The sequence below is a fragment of the Anopheles nili genome, chromosome 2 (genome assembly GCF_943737925.1).
Source record: "Anopheles nili chromosome 2, idAnoNiliSN_F5_01, whole genome shotgun sequence".
Classification (NCBI taxonomy): Eukaryota; Metazoa; Arthropoda; class Insecta; order Diptera; family Culicidae; genus Anopheles; species Anopheles nili.
The window spans coordinates 21297375-21323484 of record NC_071291.1 but is presented as its reverse complement, the minus strand read 5'-3'; the positions used below and the strand labels follow the sequence as shown (position 1 = coordinate 21323484).

Below are 26110 nucleotides of genomic sequence, written 5' to 3'. Positions count from 1 at the left end.
TATTGCGACTCATATCTGGGGCTAATCAACGGAAAAATATCTGCATTAATATTAATGAGATGTTTCACTTCCTTCCTCCATTTACACAAGTTTATCTCGTTGAATTATTATAGGTTTTTATCATTTTATAAAAACTATTGTATATTAATAATACATTTTTGCTTTTTTGGTAAAGCAAGCACAGTGTTTTTCATGTGTATTGTACATTCCCTTCATCAACATGTAGGGATCTGAATCAACAATCAAACAGCTGGCACTCAATCACAGTACTGATTTTTTAGATCCATTAGATAATATACCGTTTAGTTTCTCGACCATCCAGGAAAAACCTTAATATTTGTAGTACAGGTGAACCTAAAAACTATCATTTGTTTGCTCCCAACTAGTAAAGTTAACAGAGCGGTTTTAGAATTTTGTTTATAATACGTAGCTTCAGCATCTCCTCACTAAAAAAATTTTAATTAAATTTCAATCATGGTGACGGTAAAATTCATGGCATTCTTACCAACTGTCTGGCACTGGTCCTATTCAACCATCCAACAGTTGCAAGCGTCTTGCTATACTCGCTTATTGAATCAGCTTTATCGATTTCATTAAATACTCAATAGCCTTGTCGTATACCCATTGCTATGGTAAAGGCATACATCGTACTGTTTCAAGCTAAGAAAAAATATAAAGTAGACACAATCAAGAGCCGATTGGCTCACCTTAGTACATTAGCGAAGCGTCTTATCAATGCCGTACACTTTTGGGAGTTTTGTCAATACATGAATTGAAATAATGGTGCTATTTACCTTAACCAACAATCGTGACATTGCGAGACATACGTCATAACATCGTTATGAATGAAAAGAGATGATAAGAATGATCCGTCAGCTTTTCAATTACTCCTGACCTTCGCATATAATTTTACCAAAATTAAGCTCATGAATCTCTGAAAACCAGTGCGATATGATGATATTTCGTGGGTTGTAACAATTAAGCGTCGTAAAGAGTGAATCGGAAACCTAAAAATATTTTAGTTGCACCGGGGGCAACGGTTTCATAAGCATTGAAAAAGCTGCACGGACCATGGCTTATCTACGTCCCAGTTTAACTATACTGTTGAATGTCTAGAAAGATCCATTATTGCGGATAACCAGGAAAAATGGAAATGCTTTAGTAATACCTAAGCCGTGATGATGCAGACGGAAAGGAGTTTATGAAAAAATCATGAAAACTTCCAGCTGGGTTTTCATAAACTGCGTGCAGTAAAACGTGATCGGTGTCAGTTTGCTCTCTTTCCCGTGGTGCGCGTGATATCTTGCGATTTTTATTCAATCAGATATTCTTCATCATTATTAGCTGTGATTATAAACGTTTTCGTTTTTCCAAGAATATATAACTAAGAAACTGCTTCTTACAGGTCACTGCAAGCTCACTTTAAAATATTAAAGTCATGTCAATGTAAATGTCCATTGCAGATATTAGGTAATAAGATATTAGGTGAAAGATATTAGGTAGTAAGATATTAGGTAAAATATTCCAAGTTCGAAGAAAATCTATGATACTTGTGGATTGGATTTCAATTTTAAGTAACTGTATTAATGCGCATCCTGAGTTATTGCAATAAAAAATCTTGTTCTGAATAAAATTTATGCATCAATATTTACAAACCTACTAAAACTTCGTGCAATCATGATGCTATATGTCTCCAACAGTCTGTCTGCACACTATATGCACGTTACATTGCAATTTTAATTGACGTATTCAAACTTTAATTTGTTTGAGATTGACAAGAAATCAGATGTTTTCATCGCTTTTCTTTCAAGCGACAGCAACACTCAGATCATGTGATATGTGCGCGGAATCTACAGTACTATGTGTACATTTTAACGCAATTTTGATATTTTCCCAATCGTTAAATATATATCTAAAAATGTCACAAATACAAATGCCGAATCGCTACGATTGCAGTTGATTCTTTTGTTGAATCAAAATTTATTTTTTGATAGAGATAAAAATATTTAAATTTTTTACATATTTTTATAGGCTTTTAAACAAGAATTAAACGAAAATTAGGGCTCTTTTAAACGAATATTTAAAGTACCTGAATTAATACAGACAGCTTTGAATTGAATGAGCAATAAACTGATTTTTCCTAAAAGCAGTCTCGTGTTTATTTTTATCGTTTTTACTTCAACATGCTTTATGTTGGAAATCTCTTCCCAGCAAAACCTTATCTCTTTATGACTTAAAAGATATATGGTATTAAGATATGCACCACTCTTTCAACGTTTTTATTATCAGCTCGCTTGCTCTTTTACAACTTGAGATTGCCATACATCGTTTTTCTAATACATTTACATACCTACAATCTCAGCTCCTAGATCTACAAAGCTAGCCCGAAATTTAACAGAAAACCTTAATTAAATGCATATGTGACTTAAAGAACGTAGCAAATCTTTAGCGTTAAGAACGTAGCAAAAGGGCTTAGGCTCGGCTAGCAGACATGATGGTAGTCCCATAAGCCTATCCACACAGTGCAAACTGACCAATGCGTCGGGGAAAGGTTTGTTGGATTTTTGTGGGTTCCTTTCACATTAGAACCCACAACATAAACAAAACTACACCACACTGTAATCGATTTGAATGTGGTGTGACAAGACTAAGAATGTCATCCCTGTATTCTCGAATTTCTTTGCCCATGAAAATCCTTACGGGAAATCAAAGAAAAGAAAACCAATCACCGTTTGGGTTTGAATTTTTTTCCTATCAAATTGCGACATGTTTTTTGTGTTTTAGTGTTCTTGCCAGTTTTTTGTCCAACCTTCCAAACCTAGCAAATGTTTTAACACTGCACGAACGATACGGCAACGGTGTCGGATTAAGTTAGACTGAAATTGGGACGAAATGGCATAGGAAATACTATCGGTTGAAATAGGAAAAGGTTTCTGCCCAAACGAAGCACCTCATCCATTAAGGTAACGGTTCCTTTGCGTTGTTCAAGCCAGTTATTTGCTTGGTTGGTTTCAGGACTCTTTCTTCTTGCTGCTAGGGCTACGTGGCCCTAACATGTTTTGCATTCAGCATGGTAGGAAATTGTTTAAAATATTATCTACTTTTTTATTAATTTTTGTCCGAAAAAGGATGCTTACCACACTTGCTTAGATATTTGCAAAAAGTTTTTTCCATACCCACTGCCACGTACGCGAGAAATGAGGATTCACTTGCTTTTGCACTAATGCCAATTATTAGGTTCTCTTTTGAACCTTCCCAAACGTTTGGAAGCAAATATCCATGTTTGTTTGCAGATAGCCAAATCAATGCCAAAAAAAATGTCAAAATCAGTGTCTGAACTCAAAATGAAACATCAAAATTGGTTTCAAACATGTTTTTTTGCCTTAGCGAAAATAATAATTTGTTAACAAGTAAAAGTATTAAATTGAAATTAGTTTATCTTATACATTTTATTTTACCTTAAATTCTAAATGAATTTATATTGATAAAATATACCACATACAATAAATAGAACCCATGATATTATCATCACAGAAAAAGTAAGTACCAGGCGTAATAAGTACGAAGAACTTACAACCTGCTCGATCGGTGCGAAGTATTTTTCGTGTGATTTGCAGCCCACTGGAAAATCGAAGTGATTGGCAGTAACTGACCGTGACGTCTCGATAGCAGGTTGCCAACCGAGACCCCTAAGAGCGTATTAAATTTCACTACACAGCGTTCGTCTGGTTCACTTACACGGACGACGTAACTAAGACGCACGCTCTCTAACGGTCAACCACTTGACCTTGCTTTTTATTCTTTAATGCGTTGAAGTGGGGCCAACAATTTGGTGAAATGTTATGCTATCGAAACAAACATTTTCACAAAACACATTTTGGACGACATTTATCAGTAAGTCCCTTTCTCTCCAGTCCTAGTCTTTTTCAATTCTGAAAAGTATTTTTATTTCTCGAATTCACTGGGATACCAAGCCAAATTGTTTTTGGAGGATAAAAATGTATCATTCGAACGGCTACTTTCCGACATACATCAATTATTTGTGGCTTCCCTGGGTGAACATAATTTGAAATAGTAAAGTTTGCGAGTAGCGTTTCCGCTCCACAAGGTAACTTAAAGTTTGATTGATATCCCGAAATAAGTCAGATAAGTTTGTCCCCATTTCTCATGAGCTAATTTTCCTGGAATTCCATTAGCTTCACTACACGGTGTCCGATTTTTTGCTCTGTAGGGTTCAACATCTTGGTGCTAGTTAATGGCTTCAAATGATTCAAAAAGTAGTTGCAAATAGATCATTACCTTATAATTTCCGTGAATTGCGGTCCAAATTGTAGGAAAAATGCGCTACGAAAAGATGCTGTACGTTGTTACTTTTAGCTTATGACGCGTGATTTACAGTGACACATATGCCTCCCAGGGTTTTTTGCTAAGAACTTAGAGCCAAAATTATGTTGACAAACTTTATTGTGGCATGATGTACTTAAATTTATGAGTATGTCAATAAAAGAATTTGTCAAAGTTCACGTTAAATGAATGTCTGTCCACATGCGTTTCAGGCGTGTGTGTGCATTCTAAGCTACTAATAAAATTGGCGTATGCAATCGACGCTCAAACTGAACTTTATCTTTCACGAGCCTTGTTTCTTTGGTTGAATTTGCATATCATTTCACTCAAGTGTTACTCGTGTGGAGTTTTATGTATCGTCACAGTCTCTAATCGTTCTTCCAGCCCAAGAGCTTTCTCCGAAGCTTACCATCCACATGTATGCCCTCATGAACCGAATATTGTCTGAAAAATAGATACCAACCCCTTTTTATTCCTTGTCGAAAAGGTGCTCTCAATGGATTGCGTTGCTTCTGCTAGTTACGCTGTTCCAAGGGAATCTCGAAACGAACAACCAGCACGTGTCAACTTCCTCTCACGACATGGATATATTTTCAGCATACGATTCCCGCCCCTCTACAGCGTAAGCTCGTGTTTTGCTAAACCAACCTCCATCTAACTGAAGCGAGCCGTGATTCCCCGGATCAACGTGATTCCTCTACACGGAGTAGCTTCGAAGGTGTTTCGCAGAGATTGAAATTCAAATCGCTTTTAGGCCTTCTTGACCTTGGTTAGAAACTTTACATGAGGAAGGTGGCTTAGAGAAAATAAAAAAAATAATCCCCTTTTGGAGCCATGTCACGCTTTGCCGATCATGATCTACCGATGATTGTACCGCTATGCATGCATGAATAAAGCGATACACATGACCTTGATGATACGTATATGTTTGAAGCTGTGCATGTGATTGAAGATGGAAAGAGGCTTAACAGTAAGTAAGGGAAGTACAAGAAGCTAGATTTCACTCTCACCTTGATAAACGATCCTCAAGACATACGGTACATACCTAAGAGTGCAGCTGAGTAGTCTGTCAGTCAACAATGACAGTTTATGCAAAATTTATTGCTTTGGTCATTACAGTTGGGGTTAGATAACGCTGTTGGTGTACTACTAGCCAAAATACTCATTTTTCTACAGTTCGTAGATTAGATTGTACTCACATACTTTACTTTATATTTCATCTGGCTATCAAGGTCTTGTAGTTAGAAGAATGTATCTTGTCATAGAATCGTTCAGGTGAAAATCACACAAGCGATTCATTGATTTCAGCTATGCCTAGTCGCATCCACCGACATCTGATTGCTGTGATGTCCAACTCTGACTCAAGCTCCCTTTTCGAAAGGATTAGGGTAGTTGATTGTATTATGTAAATAACCATCTTGTTTCCGGTTCAGCTACGTGCTTCCGATATGAATTGGATCCCCATTTCCTCCGTTGATATTAGCCATCTGCTTCGGTCGAATGAAAAGGGTTTTGGCACCGATGGAGGCGCCCGGTGTCCCGTGACCAGCATTAATCCTATCCCACTCTTGCATGTGCGTGACCCGCGTCTTTGCAAATGGGATATTAGTCCTATCCAGTGCGAAAGGCAAAATCAGTACATTGAAAATCTTTTTCTCATCCGACTACGAATTAGGCTGTGCTTCTCGGCGGTGTTTCTCTCTATTTGTAACTTTTTTAAAATTCATTCCTCGATTGCGTTTCAAAACGCTGTATGTATATAAAAATGAGATTGAATATTTCGGATCGATTATTCACTTGTCCAAAGCATGTCTCCATCACGGCATGGAAAAGTGGTTCGGTCGACATCCACCTAGCTACCAAGCAGCTACCCGGCGTTGTGAGATGTAAAAGACGCGGGTGCTCGTCGCCATGGCAACTGATAATCCAGAGGTCCTCGGGTAGAAAATAATTTCCCTTGCTTTTTACGCCAGCAGCATTAGTGTTCGTTTCGCTAGAAGAGATTGCGAATTATTGCCACCACTAACGGGTACCGTCGACATTCGATGCGCTGCGTCTTTAGTCGCATCCTACACCGCTTATGTCGTTCGATGAGAAAGGCCAAGAAACATTCTCTTCCGGTACTTTTCAGTAAGCAACCACTCGAATTCGACACGGGTCGTGTACAATGCAGCAGGCGGACTTTATCAACCCTTCTCGTTCATGCTGGCGATAAGAGGAATTGGCGAATTATCCCTTAATCAAGCGGGTTTCGTTTTGATGTTGGCTTGAATACGCGAAGTATCTTTATCCCCCGCAAGCCTGTTGCTCGCCGAGGGAGGCCCCCGATCGATAGCAAGCTTAGGGATGAAAGCTAGCTCCCGGTAGGCAAATGAAATCTGATTTATAGCCCAGTGCGGCCCTATTCCGTTACGTGCTAAAATTTACATCGCGTAATGGCACACCGAACGGTATTTTTGGCATTTCCTAGGAGGTTGAAAGAAAAATATAATAGGCGTAGTTCACTTTCTCGCACATTGAAATATGTTTCGAAAAGGAAGAGTGGGAACTAAGCTTAACAGAAGTTCCAGTTCAAGCGCGATATGTTTGAGCATTAGATTTTCTTTACTGCCTTTCAACTTTTTTTACAGCGTGCCCCTATCAACAGATGGCAGTTTTTCTCGAGCAGCGACTCGTGCGCGTGGCTTGGCACTCCGAGTTGTGATGTCATTCTACACTCACAACCACTATTCGACATTCGAATAGATTATTCTGTGTACAAGCTCTGAATCCCGGTACGCTTTGTAACGAACTGATCTCCTTCGTTTGGGCGTAACGCTTTCTGACTAGGGCGAACTCACTCAATGCCTTGTCAGATTTAGAGCAGTTTTCATTTCACATCAAAATAGATACTTTAAACATAACACCATACTTGAATTCGCTTTCAACTGCTGCACTCTTTGAGCAATAGCCTCAAATTCACAAAAAGCATGACGACTTCTTTGAAACAGCTTGCACACTGCGTGAAACACGTAGTCACTATCACGAACGCTGCACAAACTGCACTCGTTTGGCGATGGAATGGTGAGACAACATAATGCAATAAGCCGGTAGAACAACATTACCACCGGGAAAGACGATAAGTTAAGATTGTAGGATATGTGGTTTAGATGCTTCGAAGAGTTTTTTTCATGCACCGAAGTCGAGTTCTTGATTCGGGGGCCGTGTGTGAAGGTTTGCTACAGCTTCTAAATCCTTCTTAAGATAGATTTAGCCTGAGAAATGGAATGTATCTCAAGTTGTATGGATGGTAAATGGAGGAGCAAACAAAGCCAGTGAATTTTCGAATTGCTTGATACATCTACATTTAATATATTATTCATATTTAAGGCTGTACGGAATACCTTCAACGGTAAAACTGTCATTCTCGTCTACGCTATTTTATTTACATTCACAAAAGCATGGGTTTCAATGCAAATATTTCAATGAATTTGAGTCAGGTTTCTTAGAAATTCTTTCACTATACACGTTTAAAGTTTTGTTTTTTGCACACCTCCATTGACAACCGAAAATTGACTCCATTGGCAATCGGATTACCATATAAACCTCCAAATACCTTAAACATATTCTATTTTTGAAGGCAAAGCGTACTGCAGAATAATCTCGTTCTCTTTGACACGTGTTCAAAATTAAATTCGTACCAACGTCATACCCTGAAAACCCACATAAACGATCTAAAACAGAGTGCTTTTCATCTTAAGAAAATGTCTGGTATGTGACAGCTGAGAAACGATGTAAGTTTAATATGAAGACATAAAGTTTCTACCTGGGGTAACGTAGCTGTTTCGTGGAAAGGCGTTGATAACGGGAGAGTGTCTCGTTCTTGGTGCATTTTATTTAACTCGATTCCTGGTACAGTCAACATGAATGTAACAGTTTTTCTCGTTTCACTTTTTTAAGACGACGACGACGACTTCGAGCTCTGAAAATTGTATTCAACGTTTTCCGCAAGTCATGCTTTTTTAAAGGTAGTCAGCGGCTGGTGTGATAAAACGAGCTAAAATATTTCATGCGTTATTTTTCGCCATTTCTGCAGCAGGGACAACCGATTACTGCATTACTGAGTTATCGTCACAGCGCTGGGACAAAATGAGCTCCCTACGGTACTATCGCGGAAACTTCACATCCGAAGCCCCACTATCCGAAGGAAAGGATGCTGTAAACCGAATACAGAAGTCTATTCGACTGCTGACGGAAGAAACTGGATCAGAGGGGTCGCACACGTGGACGAGCCCCGTACCAAACGGTTCGCTGAAGGAGCTTGTCCTGGACGAAGTGATCGTTGACGACTACGTGCCATATGAACAGCGGCCAGAGACGTACATCGTGCCGGTAGTGTTCGCCCTAATATTCATCGTCGGGATCGTCGGCAATGGCACGCTGGTGGTCATATTTCTACGACACCGTGCGATGCGCAACATTCCCAATACGTAAGTGAAACCGATTTCCCGGCGATGGAGACGCCCAATTTTATTTGTATCATATTTTGTTGACATATTATTGCTAGTGAAATACATTGCTATTCCTTATATAAAATAAAAATGAATGAGCTATATTGTGTTCAACAAGTGTATAGCAAAGGTATGCTTCCACGAAAGGAAAAACCTATGAAAACTTATCTGGGTTAAACACAGAACATATTCTTTTTATGTATTGAATTTATTGAACATCATATGAAGATTTTGATGTATTGATACAATTTGGTGAAACAATTCTAAATTGATCGAATAAACTGAATTGTCACACATATGCCTCTTTTCACGGACATTCTACGAAAATGAAAAAAAAATTACAAACCTATAAATCTAGCATTAAATATCTAATCTATCTAATAACTATAAATGGATAAACTATGCTAAAAATCATGGAGTTTGTTTTTGTTACTTTGATAATATTTTGAATATCCAATTTGAAGATACGTAATGGTGCGCAAAGGTCAGACATAACTGCATTATATTCAATGACATTGAAGTAAATTCCATACCTTTGGGGCAGTTCTTCATCAAAATGCTCCATATCAGATTCTTTTGTCCTTTCCTTGAACTGTTGATTCGATTGGTTGACCCGTAATAAATTGTGTTTCGCATCAGTAAGACGGAATACAGTTATATTTTCAGGACGATCCTGTGTGGGAGAAAGTAACCTAATGCCTGTGAAATCTTCATTTTTATTTAGTGTCATCGATGCAACTTTTCCAATTGATATAAATCGTGTTTATTGGTTGGCATAGCTATTTGAACAGTTGGGAGTCGCCATTAGTCCATTCAGAAAATCTTGGAAACGCCTTAGTGTTTCAACGCTGCTAATTGCTTCCGCTACAGTGACAAATATTTTCCAGCTCTTGAACAAATAATTGTATTTTTTATGAGTATGACGATGTAAAAATGATAATAAACTATTGCAATGGAAACTGCGTGGGTATACAGTAAGTGCCGTGAAAAAAGTGTACTTTACACTACTCTAGTCGTCCACCAGTACAGTACGGCTGTTTTCTTCAACTTTATAGCAAAAGATTGGATTTGGATTTTACGCTTCTCAAATTTTTAGAACTTGATAAATCGAATCGAAAAAGTTATAACACATAGCTGTGAATAAAAAGATAACGGATGGTATCATACTAAATCAAACCACAAGATAAATTTTCATCCCTCCATGGGGAAGAGTAAAGAGAGTGCTACAACTTTTAACGCATCCGATTTGTGCTTGAAACTTCCTATCTATGCCCAACCATCAACGGGTTGTTAAGCACTTTTCACAAACTCTTGAAATCTGGCCGCTTACCGTTTCACATGAATGGTGATTCTAGCGACAGCTTTGAAATTAATCATTTTCGTGCCATCGTTTTTGCCATCTAGCAATTGAAAGGGAAATAAAAAAGTCAGGGTAACGGGTCAAAGTGAAACTGATTTCGACGAGTGACAGATATTTCGTTTGTCCCGAACTGCCGGTCCGACTGAGGGGGAATTGATTTATTGCTCGAATTCCAGCAAGGAAGTATCTCTTTATGATGATGAAAACTCGGCAGAAGAAAAAATCGCATATCCTTTAACACTTTTTCTTGCTTCATTAAGACGATACCTTTTGTAGCTTGAGTGCACTGTGTAACTGAGAAAAAAATGGCGCATGAAACCGCCAATAAACACTAGCATGGAGCTCTTTGCAAATAATTGATAATTTAAAAATGTAACAAAAAAGTGCAAAAGAAAACAAGAAAAGAAAAAATCGAACCAAGTGCACCTTGAGTAAGAATATGAAAGTTTGGTTCAGGGCTGTGATAAGTTTTTAAACGTTATTTTAATTCGTCCCGGCCATAACAGGTACATATTCTCGCTGGCCCTAGCCGACTTACTGGTGATACTGATCAGCGTACCTCTCGCATCAATGCTCTATACCCTTGAGTCCTGGCCGTGGGGTGGTGCCCTATGCCGGGTATCCGAGTTCGCCGAGGAAATCTCGATCGGCGTATCCGTGTTTACGCTGACAGCGCTCTCAGCCGACCGGTACTGTGCCATCGTGAATCCGCTGCGAAATCTCCAGGTATCCTTGGAACAGGAATACACTCATGAACACAGTGCTAATCGAATATTTCGCCAAACCCTTTCAGACACGCCCACTTACGGTTGTTGTGGCGTTTTTTATCTGGGTGCTAGCCATCATCTGCGCGATTCCATCGGCGGTCATGTCTGACGTGGTGGTGGTCCGACTTCCAAACAAAACCATCGAGTTCTGCTCTCCATTTGGACCACAGGCGAGAGATTCCAGCTACTCAAGGTAAGTGGATCGAGCGGAACCGGATCTCGATACGAATTAGTGTCATCAAATATTATGTACTTTTAGTACGGCTAAGTCAGATTAACTGGATCTCGAGAGCCCAAGGGTGCTAATAGACTTTCCGTAACCGTCCCCAAACGGGTGCTCGTATTTTCCGGAAACATCAATATTTACTCCATCGGTTTGCCTGGTTGGCTTGTCGTTCCAGGTACAAAACGGTGATAAACTCCATCGTCTACTACTTCCTGCCGCTCTCCATCATCGCCATCCTGTACGTGCTGATGGCACATCGGCTCCATACCAGCGCCCGAGAGATGCCGGGTGAGAATGCTGGCCATCAGAGCCGTTCACAGGCCCGAGCCCGTCGCCACGTTGCTCGAATGGTTATCACCTTCGTCGTCGTCTTTATCGTTTGCTTCTTGCCGCATCACGTGGTCGAGTTGTGGTTCCATTTGAATCCGAAAGCCGAGGAGGACTACGATGACTTTTGGCACATTTTCCGCATCACTGGCTTCTGTCTCAGGTGGGTGTGAAGGCTCGGACAAAAGCAGGAGCATTTGAGTAGGGATTTTGTGCCAGGCATTTGGTTCGTCCGTCATCCGATGACATTCCCACTGGTCCGTTGCTTTGTGGGAGCGGTTTCCATCCATTAATCTATTTGTGGTTAGCAGGCCACCGCACCGCTGGTTGTCTTTCCGTCATGGTCAGTCAACTCGCATTTGTGTCAACTGTCTCCAGTGAAACAATTTGCAACTTCGGTCCCGCAGGATAAAAATGAAGGCTATTTAAATCCTAATTTACTCAACAGTTTTAGATTAGTGTCGCTATTCGGAACCTAATGGAGTCTTAGTGACGTTTATTGTGCTTGATTATATTTTTTTCTTGATTCAGAGATTTTTATTATTTTCTTAAAGCTTAAGTAATTTGGAGCGTTGCTCTAAGGCTAATTATTTCGTACATCACCGGGCGTCGAGCTGTTACTTCCGTCATATTGTCGATATTGTTCCGACGATTGGTACCAACACTTGCGCGAGCTATCCGTGCCATCTGGGAAGAAATTTGCATCGCCGATTGGACAGCTTGATTATTAATTAATTGGTTCCGAATAGATTCTCCACTAGAGGTGGGTTTGAGAGACGATTGGTGTCCCGTTTGTTACCTGTTCACCTGAAGGCACGTGGCAACCAGATTCAAAAAGGTGCCCAATGGCAAATGATCGATTCGTACGCAAATAGTCATACTGATGCGGTGACTGACGCCGCTTGTTGTTGAACAGCTTTGATGTTGGGATTCAATTTCTCGTCATACTGCTGGCTTATTGAAGCAATAAAATGGAATGGCTCCAGGGCATTGGCACTGATTACAGATGAGCGAAAACGCTGAGCTTAGTGAATGATTATAGTTTGGAGAATAATTTATGAATCATCGTGTGCTAACAGCCAACTGTATTTACATTATCAGGCAGTTGAGGCTTGCAGCTAACTAACTCGCAGTGTACTCAGAACAAGTTTTACCATATCGTGTTTCGTATCGCATTATATTTTATAAGTATTGTTATATCCCTTGAGATGGTTGTTAGTATAACACGTGACTTGATCGTCATTGATGATTCAATCAGCAGCTATCTGATGGATATTGGATTCAGAATGAAATGCCATTGTAAAAAGTACATTGACCGTTTAGCAAAACGAAAAAAAAAACACATATACGCAATTTGTTCAAGAATACAGCCAAGTTTTAATCTGCATATTACCGCTTAACAACTAATAGAAAATACCATCAAAGAACCAATACATCTTTGGTCACAGGGTCGGAAAAATGAGCGACTCGCATAAATATAATACATTTTAAATATAATACACGTCATAAGACACCTTCACTGGTTCTTGTTCCAAGTCTTGTTGTTTCAGCACAAATAGCTGAGCATTAAAGCTCTCCTCTATGCTCAGACAAGGCGTGCAGAAGAAAATATCACATCTCGTGCGTTAATTCGTAGGCTTCTTCTTATTTTCGCTCACCCCAAAAGTGGATCCGCTTATGATATGCCACTACCATCCTACGCACTATTATCGTTCCAATATCGGGCCCAATGATGCTGGACGATTTTCGGTGTCTTTTTTCCCAGCCAGTTGCGATTGCTCGCCAATGTTCGGAATGGGGCTCAGATTTTATCTGCACACCCATCGTTAAATATCGAGTCTGCACAGCGTGTGGGGTCAACGACGATGTTGAGGAGGAAGTATCTGAATCTCTCACACGCATTGCGACACCGGCACACGATTAAGATGGCGTCTCATCATCGCAATTCACGTGTGACGGACCGCAGGATGCATGTGCCCGTTAAACCTGACATTTTGGAACTTTAGTACGCCGAGTTCTGGTTGGACCATAAAGAAGGAAATACTGTAGTGTCGGTGTCAATAATCAAACGAGCTAGATAAAAAGGCATAAAAGGAAGGGGACATTATTCGGGCTTTTATCGTGACACAATAATAACCTTCACGTAATGATTCCCTGAACTGGTCGTCAGATTCCCTGAGAAGTACCCATTTCAATTTTCCTTCATAAATCCTACATCGCCAGGTTATGACAGCTATCGTACACGTGTGCGTCATCCAGAACTGAATTTAATCAGACGATCGAGTGAAGGTAAAAGTTTTCACAAAGGCGACTGAAATTTCGGATGAATAGATGCAATAGACCTGTTAAGCTTTACCATCTCATGCGGATAAGTATTGGAAAGTTTTGGTTCAACCAAAGGGGCTCATTTTGGATCATCAAACGTGGTTCTGGATGAATCAATCTATCGAGGTCCTACTGCCGTTCTATAGCTCACATATAGGTCCGTCGATTTTGTCTAACCAGCTCATGCAAGTTTTGCAAGGTTGATGCGTCCTTGCAACTTAAAAACTTTTCTTCAAACATTTGAAGACTTTTTCATTTACACTGGCAGCTTTCATGAAATTACGTTTCACGGATATAGCTAGCAGAAAACTTTCGTAGAAAACAGTCTCACCCATCCCCAATAGCGATTTCAAGTATTCCCAATTGCCAAAGCCTCCTGTCACTAGAATTCTTGGCACTGAAACTCAGGTCAGGAATGGTAAAGGCTTGGAATTTAATTACTGCTTTAGTTTCAGGTTCTATACACGATGAGCATAGTTCTGCTGACAGCCGGTTCGTGAATGCTGTAAATTCTCTCCGCATACGCTGGTAGACTTGGGTGTGGAGAAGATATAAACATGCGCTCGAAAGAAGGAAACAAATTTTGTTTCATTTCATTTTTTCTTTGAAGGACTTTATTCCATGGCCTCTAGATGGTATCGAAACATTGCTACAACGATGATATAGTTAAAACATATACTAGAAACTCGGTAGTCAGAGGAACACTTTGATTAAGTCTATAAGGAAGATACTAATTTATTTTGAAGCACATTATTTCTATTAATTTTTTTCACTTCTTTTTCTTTTAATAACAATATCATCCCGTTGTTCAAACTTTTTGTTACGACTCTTTTGTTACGAAGAATTTTAGTGATAAAAAATCAATACTGCTGAAAAATTTTGTCACATGCAATTTGTATCACAAATCCATATTCGCTTTCTTTTTATCCTACTCACCGTAGTGTTCACACGGCATTCGCTTTTTCTCTTGTTCACAGCTTCCTGAACTCATGTCTCAATCCTGTGGCACTGTACTGTGTGTCGGGTGTTTTCCGGCAGCACTTCCACCGGTATCTGTGTTGCCGCCCAATGACGGTCCAGCGTCGGATCGGACTGTCGTCTGCCGGTAACGCCTGTGAAACGAGCTTCGTATCGACCATCCGTCGCTCGCATAACAACAGCATTCGGAAGTCGCTGTCGGTGCAGAGCGTCCATGGGAAAAGGTGAAAGTTCGTGCGTCTGGTCGTGACTGGACGCGGTCGCGCGGACGCCAAAGACCAGAATCTGCCGCAGGACCAGCACCATCACCAACCAAAGGCCGGCCAGATTTAAGAAGCTTTTCATGGTAACGTATCCTTACGGAGAATTAATTGGGCACAGTGAGCTCGATTTGAGGTAATCAAGGAAACTACTTCCCACCTCAAGAAACTCTCATGCGACGTGTCGTTCGGATGACTAACTGTTGTGAGATTTCAGATCCCTTCTACCTGTTCAGAGATAGTTTAATGTAAAGAAAACAAAAACATTTACTTGCTTTAGGATGGAGAATATTCCCGTAGCCATGATCATTCGCAGCTATGTATTTTAAGAAATGCATTTTGAACCTATCAAAAATATGATCCACGATCCGATACTTTGCTCAATTCTCCCAAGTGCATTTCGGAGTGAAATGGATCAAAGCTTTCAGTGCAAAGGGAAAACAAATTGGTGTAAAACACCTATTACTAGCGAGGCGGTTGTCTTGTTGAGAAGATGTCCTGCCTATGTTCCATAGCAACTTCAACATCCCTACAATCCAAAGAAAGTAATTTCGTGAAAAGCAGAGTATGAAAAAAAAATAACCTACCTATCACGACTGGTAACAAAGTTCATCAACTCTTTATCACGCTCCTACCAGGTACTATATTGCCTACACCAGGGCCCAGATTGCTATTTTTATGATAGCTTACTTGCACCAATCCCTGCAAGATAGGACGATGCGCGAAATAAAACTTAAATAGCGAAAAAACTCCCAAAGAAACAGGTACAATTTTCGGTTTCTCTATCGACGGTATGCGCTTTCCTTGTGCCGACTGGGCAAATGAGAAAAAGTTTTACCCAAAAACTAATTACCGTCAGCACTCGCGAGGCTCGTGACATTGCGATGAAAGCTGGGATTTATTGAAAAACTTGATCTGGATCAGGTAGGTGATAATGAGAAAAAGACACGCAGTGTAGCGAGTTTATAATTAAAATAAGCCGCAGTGCAAGAGCAACATAACTAGACGAAGTATGTGACGAGAGAGAGAGAGAGAGAGAGAGAGAGAGAGAGAGAAAGAGAGATAGAGAAGATTTGAAACAAATTGATGCTTATTGTGCAAGAAATGAATGTGAAAATTATTTTTCAAAGTTCCCAGAAATCGCGAGATACAAGTGTGGTAATAAATCTTAGATCGTGGAACGAATTTGGATGTTTTCTAGTTGTAAAATTAAGATTTATATTTGTCTGAAAGTAAAACGATTATACTAAACAAAACTGATCTCTAATTACATGTTAATGTTTTGGCATAAGCTTTATTGGTCCAAAATAGATGACATAAGGGTGAGATAAATGAGTACATCTTCTGTCTTATACGCTAAAAAGGTGACTAGAGCTTCCTCTTTGAAGAATGGATACATTTGTAGGTAGTTGTCGTGTTCAGTAGTGACTAGATGGTTACACCGTGCTCGGCGCTAGCAGCTAGGTAAACTTCTGCCGTCCGGTGCATTCGATCGTCCGTCCGGCTGTGGTCCAATGAGCCGTCTTCGCAGCTGCACCATCAGAGGGCTATCTGGTGCGATGCCTTCGCGTTGCAAGAAATGCATCGTTTCCCGAGCACACACGGCCCACCCGATTGCTTCCGCTTGACGACCACCGATCATATTTGGCACGTGTTGGCCCACGTCAGGTGTGTCGTCCTCTTCGTCATCCGTGTCCTCTGCGTACGGGTCGTTCTGCAAAAAGTCCAGCTCGTCTTGCAGCTCGCGGATACGTCCTAGGGCTCTCAGCATGTAGTCCATGGACGCCGACCGTCCATTATGTCCATCAGGTGAGAGATCGGTGGACGACGACGACGAGGAGACGCTTACAGGGGATGAGACCCTATTTTGCACCGGGGCAGATCTCCTCTTGGCTGCTGGGCAGTCTGGTTGCTGACTTGAAGCGCTTAGAGTTGGCGCCTGTTCCAACTTCCGTTTGGACGTCTTCGAAACGATTTTTGGCATGGTAAATGAAGTGCCGTCGATTCGAGTATCGACTGGAGTGGTTGAAGACTCAAAACGAATAGAAAGAACTTGTGCGTAATTTACCAAAAACCGGACATTTTCACAACCGTGACGTCGAGCTGCTTTGTTTTGCCGCTGATCACTGTTTTTAACGTTCACTTGCCAGCTGATACTCTGCACAAAACGCACACACTTGATGCTGGATCCTGCTGGAAGATCCACACGCTTCTTGTCACCTGCGAACACGCGATGCACTTCGATCGGCTGCACTTCCTGAAATGGAGGCGCGTATGCGGCCGCAAAGTGCGATTTGGGCCTAGTTCGGAAGCACGAGCAGGTTCTTCTTGCTTTTTTTTTTCTTTTTTTCTGATGTAGATTCTGGAGCCGTTTATCCTGCGTCCAGTAACGGTTTTGAGCGACCCTATCGCTCACTTGCATCTTGTTCCTGCACACACGGGAACGAAGGGCGAATGAAAGAGACGGTGCGAAAACAACTGCCGTCTGGCGCAAGGACAACGCCAAACGACGGGAAGGAAGGAAAGGAAGCAAATCGAACCCATGCACCGGTGCCCTTCCGTCCAACGCCCATCGAAGGACACGCAGCTCAACACTGCATCTGCACAATGGGAGAAATGGGGCAGTACAATGCGATATACATATAACTAGTTGAAAGTTCAATCGATGCATGGCCTTTTATTTTTATTTTATGTCTGCTGGAGTTAAATGGTTATCATAATTATCAAATGTTTGCAATAAATGAAATACAAGAAAATCATATATAATTAATATGATATTATGTAAACATCCTTTTTTGTGACATTGGTAAAACTGCTTACATATAAAATGATTTTGTTCGAAAGCTCCTGTTTGTAAGTAGTTGTATAGATGTATATAGCATGTTATAGCAGTACAGTGCAATGATCTGTCTATATATTATCCATGATTGATCATTGCACATTAGTGCACCCATTGGCCCACTGTGTCTTCCACAAGGGTTTGCGCAGCCTGCGTACGGCACACGCTTGATTTCAAACAGCTGCCACAGTTTCCCTACCAAAAAGCAGTTGGTTGTTGGTATGATCAAAGCAATCGGGAGAAAGCAAGACAAGGACCGCAAAGAGAGAGGGAAAACGAACGCGATTGCTGAACTGTTCCAATGAGTGAGCAGCCGTGAGGGGATAAAGGACGTGCAACTGCTGCCAAACAGCTTGCTGGCGATCGAAAAGGTATTGTAAAGGGAAAGGACAGGACACGTGGCATCGCTTGTAGTGAGAACAGGCTAACGACGTTGGTTTTCGCGTTTGCCATCTCGTTTCTACATCGGCGTCATCGGCGTGCGCCGATGAACGCGCGGTACGCGTGCCATGCGCAAACGACACACGTTTCAGCTTGCGTTTTTGGTTTTGTTATACTTATCAGGGCGACTGAGCCAAGTCAGAGTTGAAGATTGGCTGGAAACCCAGTTAGTCCTTTTTATTGTTGTTGGCTTATTGTTACAGGGTGAAAATTGCTAACCTACTGGAACTTGTCGAGTCTCCTGCTTCAGGAATAGAGTATGGATGCATGCAGCTCTGCACAAACTCCAATTCGCATTAACAGTTTTGTTTCAACAAGCCATACTCGACTTTCGTTTTCGCAATATCACTTCATGTAGTCATCTAGATGTTTTAAACTCATACAAGGTTGCTTAGTTTTTGAATTAGCAATAAAATATTTGAATACAAATTATGCTAAACAATTGATCAGGTAAACATTAACATCAGCTATCTATAATCAAGTTCAAATTTGTTCTTTAACACAATATAAATTATCGTGCTCAGAAAAAAAAATTTTTGAACCACAAATAATATTAAAAGCGAAGCGAAGGCTATAAATAACATTTTTACCGAGAAGTATTTGTTTGCTGCTTTAGACCAAAATTGGAACAGCACGACATCTAAGTGTTTTTTTACTTATGGATTAGAGAGCATTCCTCTTGATACCTTGTTTAGTCTCAATTCCAGGTATGAGTTGTTTGCTGGTGGAAGCAATTCACTCGTAGCTCGTTTAAGGATCACTTTCTGCACCCCAACTTACGTAAGCACTTGAATTCAGGGAAAACATTAGCAAGATGATAGACCTTTTCTACACGGGAAATATTACAAGTCCAGTGGTAAGGAATGCAAAATGCCTTTACATACAAGTATTGTGTTATATGTATAAAGAAATAAACAAATAATCCATTAAAAAGATGTACATAATGTTGTTGACATATTGAACTCAGATTAAATTTTAATAATAATATATATAATATGGTAATATTTTGTGGTAATATTTGAAAAAGTTTTTAATTGTTTTTTAAATGGCTCTATATCTTGTTTCAGATAATGTGATAAATTGTTTGATAGATAGATCGACGTTAGCCTAAGTCCTAATTAGAATCAATTGTAGATTTTGCTATAACGAATTTTTCATGCATTCGGAAAGCATTCTTCGTTACGAAATCCTGTTAACGAAGACTCAGAAAGACTCTACTACCAAAACGATCCTTCAACAGCTGGCCGTAATCGATTCAACAGAATGCCCACATAACCCGGCACATGATCATTTCTTTACATTCAAACTCAAGTAATAGCCAGCTGCTCTGGTGCATTAAGCGAGTTCAGGATGAACAAGCAATGGTCTCACATTTTGAATCGGAAGGACTTTGAAAAAGGGAACTTGAACCAAATGCAGCTGCTTTTAGCGACAGCAGTAGCTCGTGAGGACGAAAGAAAAAAGAGATCTTTGAATGCAAACACAATTATGGATGGAATCATTTGGGGCGTTTGCTAAAATGTTTCATTACACATACATTACATTACATTCGTAATGTACATACGTACATATTATGCTTACAATACATTTCAGAATGTCATAAAAATCCATTTTAGAATACTCATAGTTTCCTGTAAAATAAAACCTTATTGCTCCCCAATACGATAACGATTTACGATTGAATATTCGATTGAATTATATTAAATCTACCACAGATACCATAGATGTTGCTTGCAGTTTCGGATTGGATGGGATAGGATTAGTTTATAACTTATGTAACACAGGAATGTATGCATTGATCACTAAAACTTCTAACTACATTTTACAGTTGCCATCTAGTTATGTTATTGATCTATTTTCCTCCATGCATCAATATAACGAGGGAAAAACCTGTGATTCTGTACAGAAGCAGCGCTGGGAACCCATTAGTGTAGCGTAAACCGAGAACTACTCATTAGGTGATGAAGTTCGAGATTTCAGTCATCATACATATACGATACGATGCACGATTCCCAAAATGTTTGATATGCTGCTGTTTTGCTACGGTTTTACTATTTTTCATACATGGCTGATTCAGTTATTTTTGTGATGCTTTTGCCGCCCTCAGAGATTATAATGAGCACAGCTGCATTGGTTGCTTTTGCTACTATCATTTCCATTCATCGCATTACACGAAATGCTGCTTTACGCGGAAACCATATCCAATTAATATTTTTGGAAAGCTCATTATTATAAACCTAGAATTTATATTCGCCTTAGGACGATCATGTTTACGTATCAGAATTCCTGCTGAAATGCTACGCTACGAAACCGGTAAAGGCGGTACCTATTTTAGTAGTTTAAATTATACCCTATGTCGGAGATCAGGCAAAGCTATATATATATATATATATATATATATATATATATATATATATATATATATATATATATATATATATATATATAAATCTATCTTGTTTGATTGTAATGCTCAGTGATTTTACGATTATACTTCATTTAAAAAAACGCATTTATGACACAAATCCGGATGGAAGTCCTGCTGCGGACCTACGCAACTGTTGGTGAAGTTTATTTTATGACATCTCCAGTCGTTCGTCTTAAAAATAGACGGTATGGTGGGATTCATATTTTGCACTCGGTACCACACAATGCAAGTAAGCACACAAACCCTGGCCTATTGGTGCAACTGACAATCGCAAGCGGGTGCGCATTGTTTCAACTCTTTTCCCTCGCTTAAAATCGATCCTTGTACTAGAAAACAGGCTAATGCCTCCGGCTATCCCGGATAACTTTTGTTTTGCTGCTGCAGTGTACCAAGACCGCAGTAGGTTCTTTTTGTGTTTGAATGCGCGGCTGCATTTTTGCCATTGATGTTTTTTACGTCATTCACACTGCAAACATGGCACGAACCATTTCAAAGAATGGACCTTCAATGCAGTGTCAACCTACAACTTAACTGGCAAGGGGCTTTTGTACGACAGAAAATAGGCTCGTCTTGTACGGAATGAGTTCAGTTATGTGGCACACATCTTAAGCCAACGCCGCAACGAATGCAAGTTAAATAATAAACTTGTACACTTTTCCAAACATGTGCTACCTGAATGCAGTACGAACTGAACTGTGGCTTCTGTAATGCTATTTACACATTGAGAAATTTTTAATCATTTAAAAAAAGAAAATTCTCGACGGCAACATCGTATTTATGCTGCAATTGCTAAAAAAACGAAGATATATTGAATAATTTTTATTGCAACACACTTTTCCAGATGGCGTTATCTAAACAGATTTTTTGCTATAGCGTGATGTACTTATTTCGCGTTACCAAGATTTTTTATTTCCATCACAATGATAATATACGGCGCAGGGCAAATATGCAGCATCAGATTGTATGGTTGGCAATGGTTGCGCGCTGCGCTTTTGCCCTTGAAACGGTTGCAGCTAATTCTATTCCACTCTCCACCTTTGCACGCTAACATGTTTTATTGCTAGTACTAGCTTAAAGCCTGTGGTGCTTCCAGATGGGCCAATTTAATTCATGCTTGACTGCCTAAAGGTCCGACTGGGTCCATATGGAAATTGTTTGCGGCATATGTGCGCAAGAAACTGTTAACCAACTGAGGAGAAATATATTCTATAGAAAAACCAGTAAACCGACCAAAAATTATGTTTAAAGATGTTTTGATTCACCAAAATAGTTTATTATTCTGCTGGTTTAGCCGAACCTGCATGTCAATATAAAATTTAACGTGAAAATGAAAAAAAAAGATGTGTTAGCAACAAAAAATTAACATAAATTTAGCCTTTCAATATCGAGTTCTAAACGATAGCATTTTTTCATCTGAATGTTTATAATTAATAAAACACATCTTAATGGAAATAATAGCTATTTTGTTCAAACCAATCCGTGTTGAAGTAGCTTTGTTTCTTTAATAATCTCTCAACTGCTCAAAAATCTGTTGATCAGACGTTCACTGTAAAATATAAGTGATTTTATATCTAATATTCCATAATTGAACCCCAATTATTTTTGACGGTGCTGCCCGTGTGCCAAAAAGTTTAAATACTCCTGTTCTGGACGGATATATGACGGAGTGACATAGAATGAATGGAAAATCCCTCTATATTCATTAGCATTCACACAGTCGAGGCATTTATGTGTATGCAAACGATCTAAAACAGAACAGAAAACCCTTAAGCTCATAGCGACGACCAATGCCGGTTTTTTTAAACCAAACCAATCTGTGTATCCTTTTTACGGTTCCCTCGGCAACCGTAGCTATGGACATTGAGCGTAAAGCATGCCTTCTCGCTTCTGAGCGGCACCTCTTATTCACGCTTTCCTTTGCCAGCCCATGTGCATTATGAACATTTTCGTCCCTCCTTTTGCCGTAGCTTGCGCAGTCCTGGGGGTTTCCCCTTCGAGGCATTCGATCAGCTGCATTCGTCATCCGGACCGGATCATATGGCTTCCATATTCTGCGCCTCTGCAGGAGGAGGAGAAGGCAGGAAGAGAATAACGCAGCGACCCAAACCATAAAGCCCCGTTTCGATCCTGAGAGGGTGTGCCATCAGGCAAACGTCGAGGCGACCGTCGACAACCTTCGCGACCGTAGTCCAACATCGTCAATCGCTCGGAGTGGTGTCGCTGGTACCGGCAGGCTACTGTCAACGTAATTTAGAGCTTCCCCAGTTCGCGAACGACAAATTGAATATCCTGTTTCCGGAACGAGAGGAACGTAAAGTGGGCCGCGATGGTGCCGTGTTCGCTAGAAGACGACACCGGACTTGAGCTGGCACGTGATCGAACCCCGGCACGACCGTTGACGGCCTCCTTCATGTACGAGCGGCTCCAGCGGATGTCCACTGAGCACGGGTTGAATCTTTCACCGGAGGATCTGCTTGTGAGCGCCTATCTGGGACACAATCTGATGTACACGTCGCAGGTCAACATCGAGGGTGGCAAAGCGGATGAACGGGAAACCATCCCGTCACCGATAGCCAGCCGGTAATCATTCGGGAGTTAGGATTGAGTGCAACGAAAGAAACGGATTCTAGTCCTGTCGAGAAACGGAAAGGGATATGGCATGTCAATACCAAAGAGCAAACTGTACCGCGAGATGACTCTTTCCGCTGTTCGACGCTGACCGACCACGATGCCGGTTGTTTGGTCTCCGTTCCACAGGGAGGCGTTATTGTGGAATGAAATTTGACCAAAGCACGATATTACATTTCCAGAGCGGTGAAATTACGCTTTATTAAACCCGCCAATGGAACAGGGTATGTGGAAGCGATCAAAGTGTGTGTGCGTGTGTATTTGCAGTGAGATTGAACTGACCTTTACAAAGGAGGTACTGATTGAAACTTCACCCGTGCGTAAAATTTAGCAGCTCAAATTGAACTATTAGGAAGCTGACCATTGGATAAAGTTTATCACAAACAACTTCGTTTATCAGCACTCACTCATTGATTCGTGCTGATGCTCGAGAAACTTACATGAACCTTTGAGTCATTTGAGTCGATCCGAAACGAGACTAATTAACGTGATTGTGAGCCCCACAAATAATTTAATTTCGATGGCCACTCAATACGCTAGTCACGGTAACTGAACTGAAATAAAGTTTTTGAAGATGTACTTTTTTGATTTTGCTTCGTGATACACAACCGGAACATATAAAATCTGCAAATAAATTGATGATATTTGAAACGATGTTATCTTCTTCTTCTGCTGCTGCTTATTATTATTTTTCTTCTTCTTCGCCTCCTTCTTATGTTCCGTCTTCCTGTTTTTCTGCTTCTGAAATGTTTCGACAACCGATACACGATTAAGGCTTGCTATGTTGAGGCTTTCTAGGACTTGCAATTTTTACGTAGCCGGATAATCAGTCCTGCGTACGGGGGTGACTCAGTCAAGATTTGAGCCCGAAACCATGCATGGAAGTCGTGGATTAACAATTCGTTTATGAACTTTGTGAAAGTAATTAAGACCATCCGAAAAACAAGGTTTCCCAAGTGAATAAATAAAGAGAACGACGCATAGCAGTATTTTCGCATTAGACATTCTGAGAAGTGAAGTATTTTAATATAACATTCGACGACATGGTCGAACCAGCAACTAGCACCCAGATTTAAGTATATGATATTCGTGGCATGGATAAAAAAATAGTTGATACAAATTTTACCATAATGAAAATTAAAATCCATATAATCCAATTCATCTACTTTAATACGATTGATTACGCCTTGTGGTATGCAACACGTAGAGCATGTTTGTTTCCTGGCAACAGCACAACGGGATATATTCATAAAGTTTCAGATTTGTCTTCATTATGAAATAAGCAAAATATTTGGAATGAGTTGGACACATTATATAAATTAAAAATTGAAACAGAGTTAAAGCAACATTGACACTTCGCTCAACAATACATGGCTATGCACTATTTTCAACGTACTTCGTCAATAATATAATACTTGACAGATTTCGGCGCAAAAGCATCATATATCATTATTAAATTATAATATATGAGTCAATCAATCTTGAATATCACAGCTTTTTTTAAGGTTTTATTTGTGAGAAAACTGATTTAAGGTAACATTAAAATGCACAGACGCACGAGTTAAGCGACGATACATAAAAAGGAGAAGCACAGATAGGCCGATATAAATTGTATGGTCTTTGATCGCTTCCCTCAGCTCGACTACTCAAATGCAGATATACGTTTCATAAAAACCTGATGAATACTATGGTGGGTCAAGGGTTCTTACCATTGCTACGCACTTTTAGGAGAAAACGAACAACACAGTCAATCGTTTACATTAATGATAACGATCCTTGAAAACAAGAAAAAAATGTATGTGATTAGGTTGTAAAATATTTACTGCATTGATACCTTTAGGAAACCATTGATCAGTGGATTTAGATATAAGATGATTCATATATTCAACTCTGCTGATGCTTCCAATATTGAAGGTCCCTTGCTACTCTTATATTTAAGATAAAATATTAGTTGAACGTTGTTTACGGTTCCAAGTAACCAGTACCTAGTCTCTCAAATGGGATAATTGACAATGGATAGTCCATTTTCAGAACAATTTTATCGTTATTAAATGGCAATTTCATAACGATGCTAATTACTTGCAAAAAATGTGAGCAAACCATTTTACGTAGTCACACGCCTCCACACTAATGAAGTTGTCAATTACTATCGGTTTATGAGCATTGAAAAGTTTCTTACAAACATTATTGGCACAATATTTTATGATTCACTTTTTGCTCAATTGCTGTATGCATGATCTAAACAATAAATATATATTTGTCATATGAAAACTCCTAATGTGTTTAATAAACTTTTTTATGATGCTTAACGAGAGTAACTTATCTCGTATTACTACGATTTTCGATTGCTGTAACACTCATTTTCATCGCAACACACTCAATCATATCACACTTCATATCTTTGGTGCTGGTAATGGAATTGTCATTCAATGGGCTCCTGAAAGTCCGCTTGGAAGTAATGAATGTAAGAAGATTAGCCTCTATTGTGCTGTCAATTACCGACAATATTTGAGTGAACAATTGTTAGCACCGCAAATGGCGCCTAAACGTAGTACCATTGATAATATATAACGTGAAAACTGGCCACAAACCACAACCTTCGATTCCCATTCAAAGTAGATGTAATGATTTGCAATTTGAACTTCAAGCGCACATTTTGGATAGGGTTTAATGAAGTGATCTCAATTTTTTGCCTCG

General features: G+C 39.9%; 2 protein-coding genes across 2 annotated transcripts; one reads left to right on the top strand and one right to left on the bottom strand.

Annotated features, from left to right (window-relative positions):
* Positions 1–8472: 8472 nt before the first annotated feature.
* LOC128730390 (neuropeptide CCHamide-2 receptor-like) lies at positions 8473–15179 on the top strand. Its single transcript, XM_053823434.1, has 5 exons — positions 8473–8813; positions 10701–10920; positions 10988–11154; positions 11363–11677; positions 14817–15179. Exons 1-5 carry the CDS (start codon positions 8473–8475, stop codon positions 15043–15045), a joined length of 1272 nt encoding a protein of 423 aa, XP_053679409.1. The 3' UTR covers positions 15046–15179.
* A 1351-nt stretch (positions 15180–16530) lies between these two features.
* Positions 16531–17061, bottom strand: LOC128731729 (uncharacterized). Its single transcript, XM_053824865.1, has one exon. The coding sequence runs from the start codon at positions 17059–17061 to the stop codon at positions 16531–16533; it is 531 nt and encodes a 176-aa protein (XP_053680840.1).
* Positions 17062–26110: the final 9049 nt, after the last annotated feature.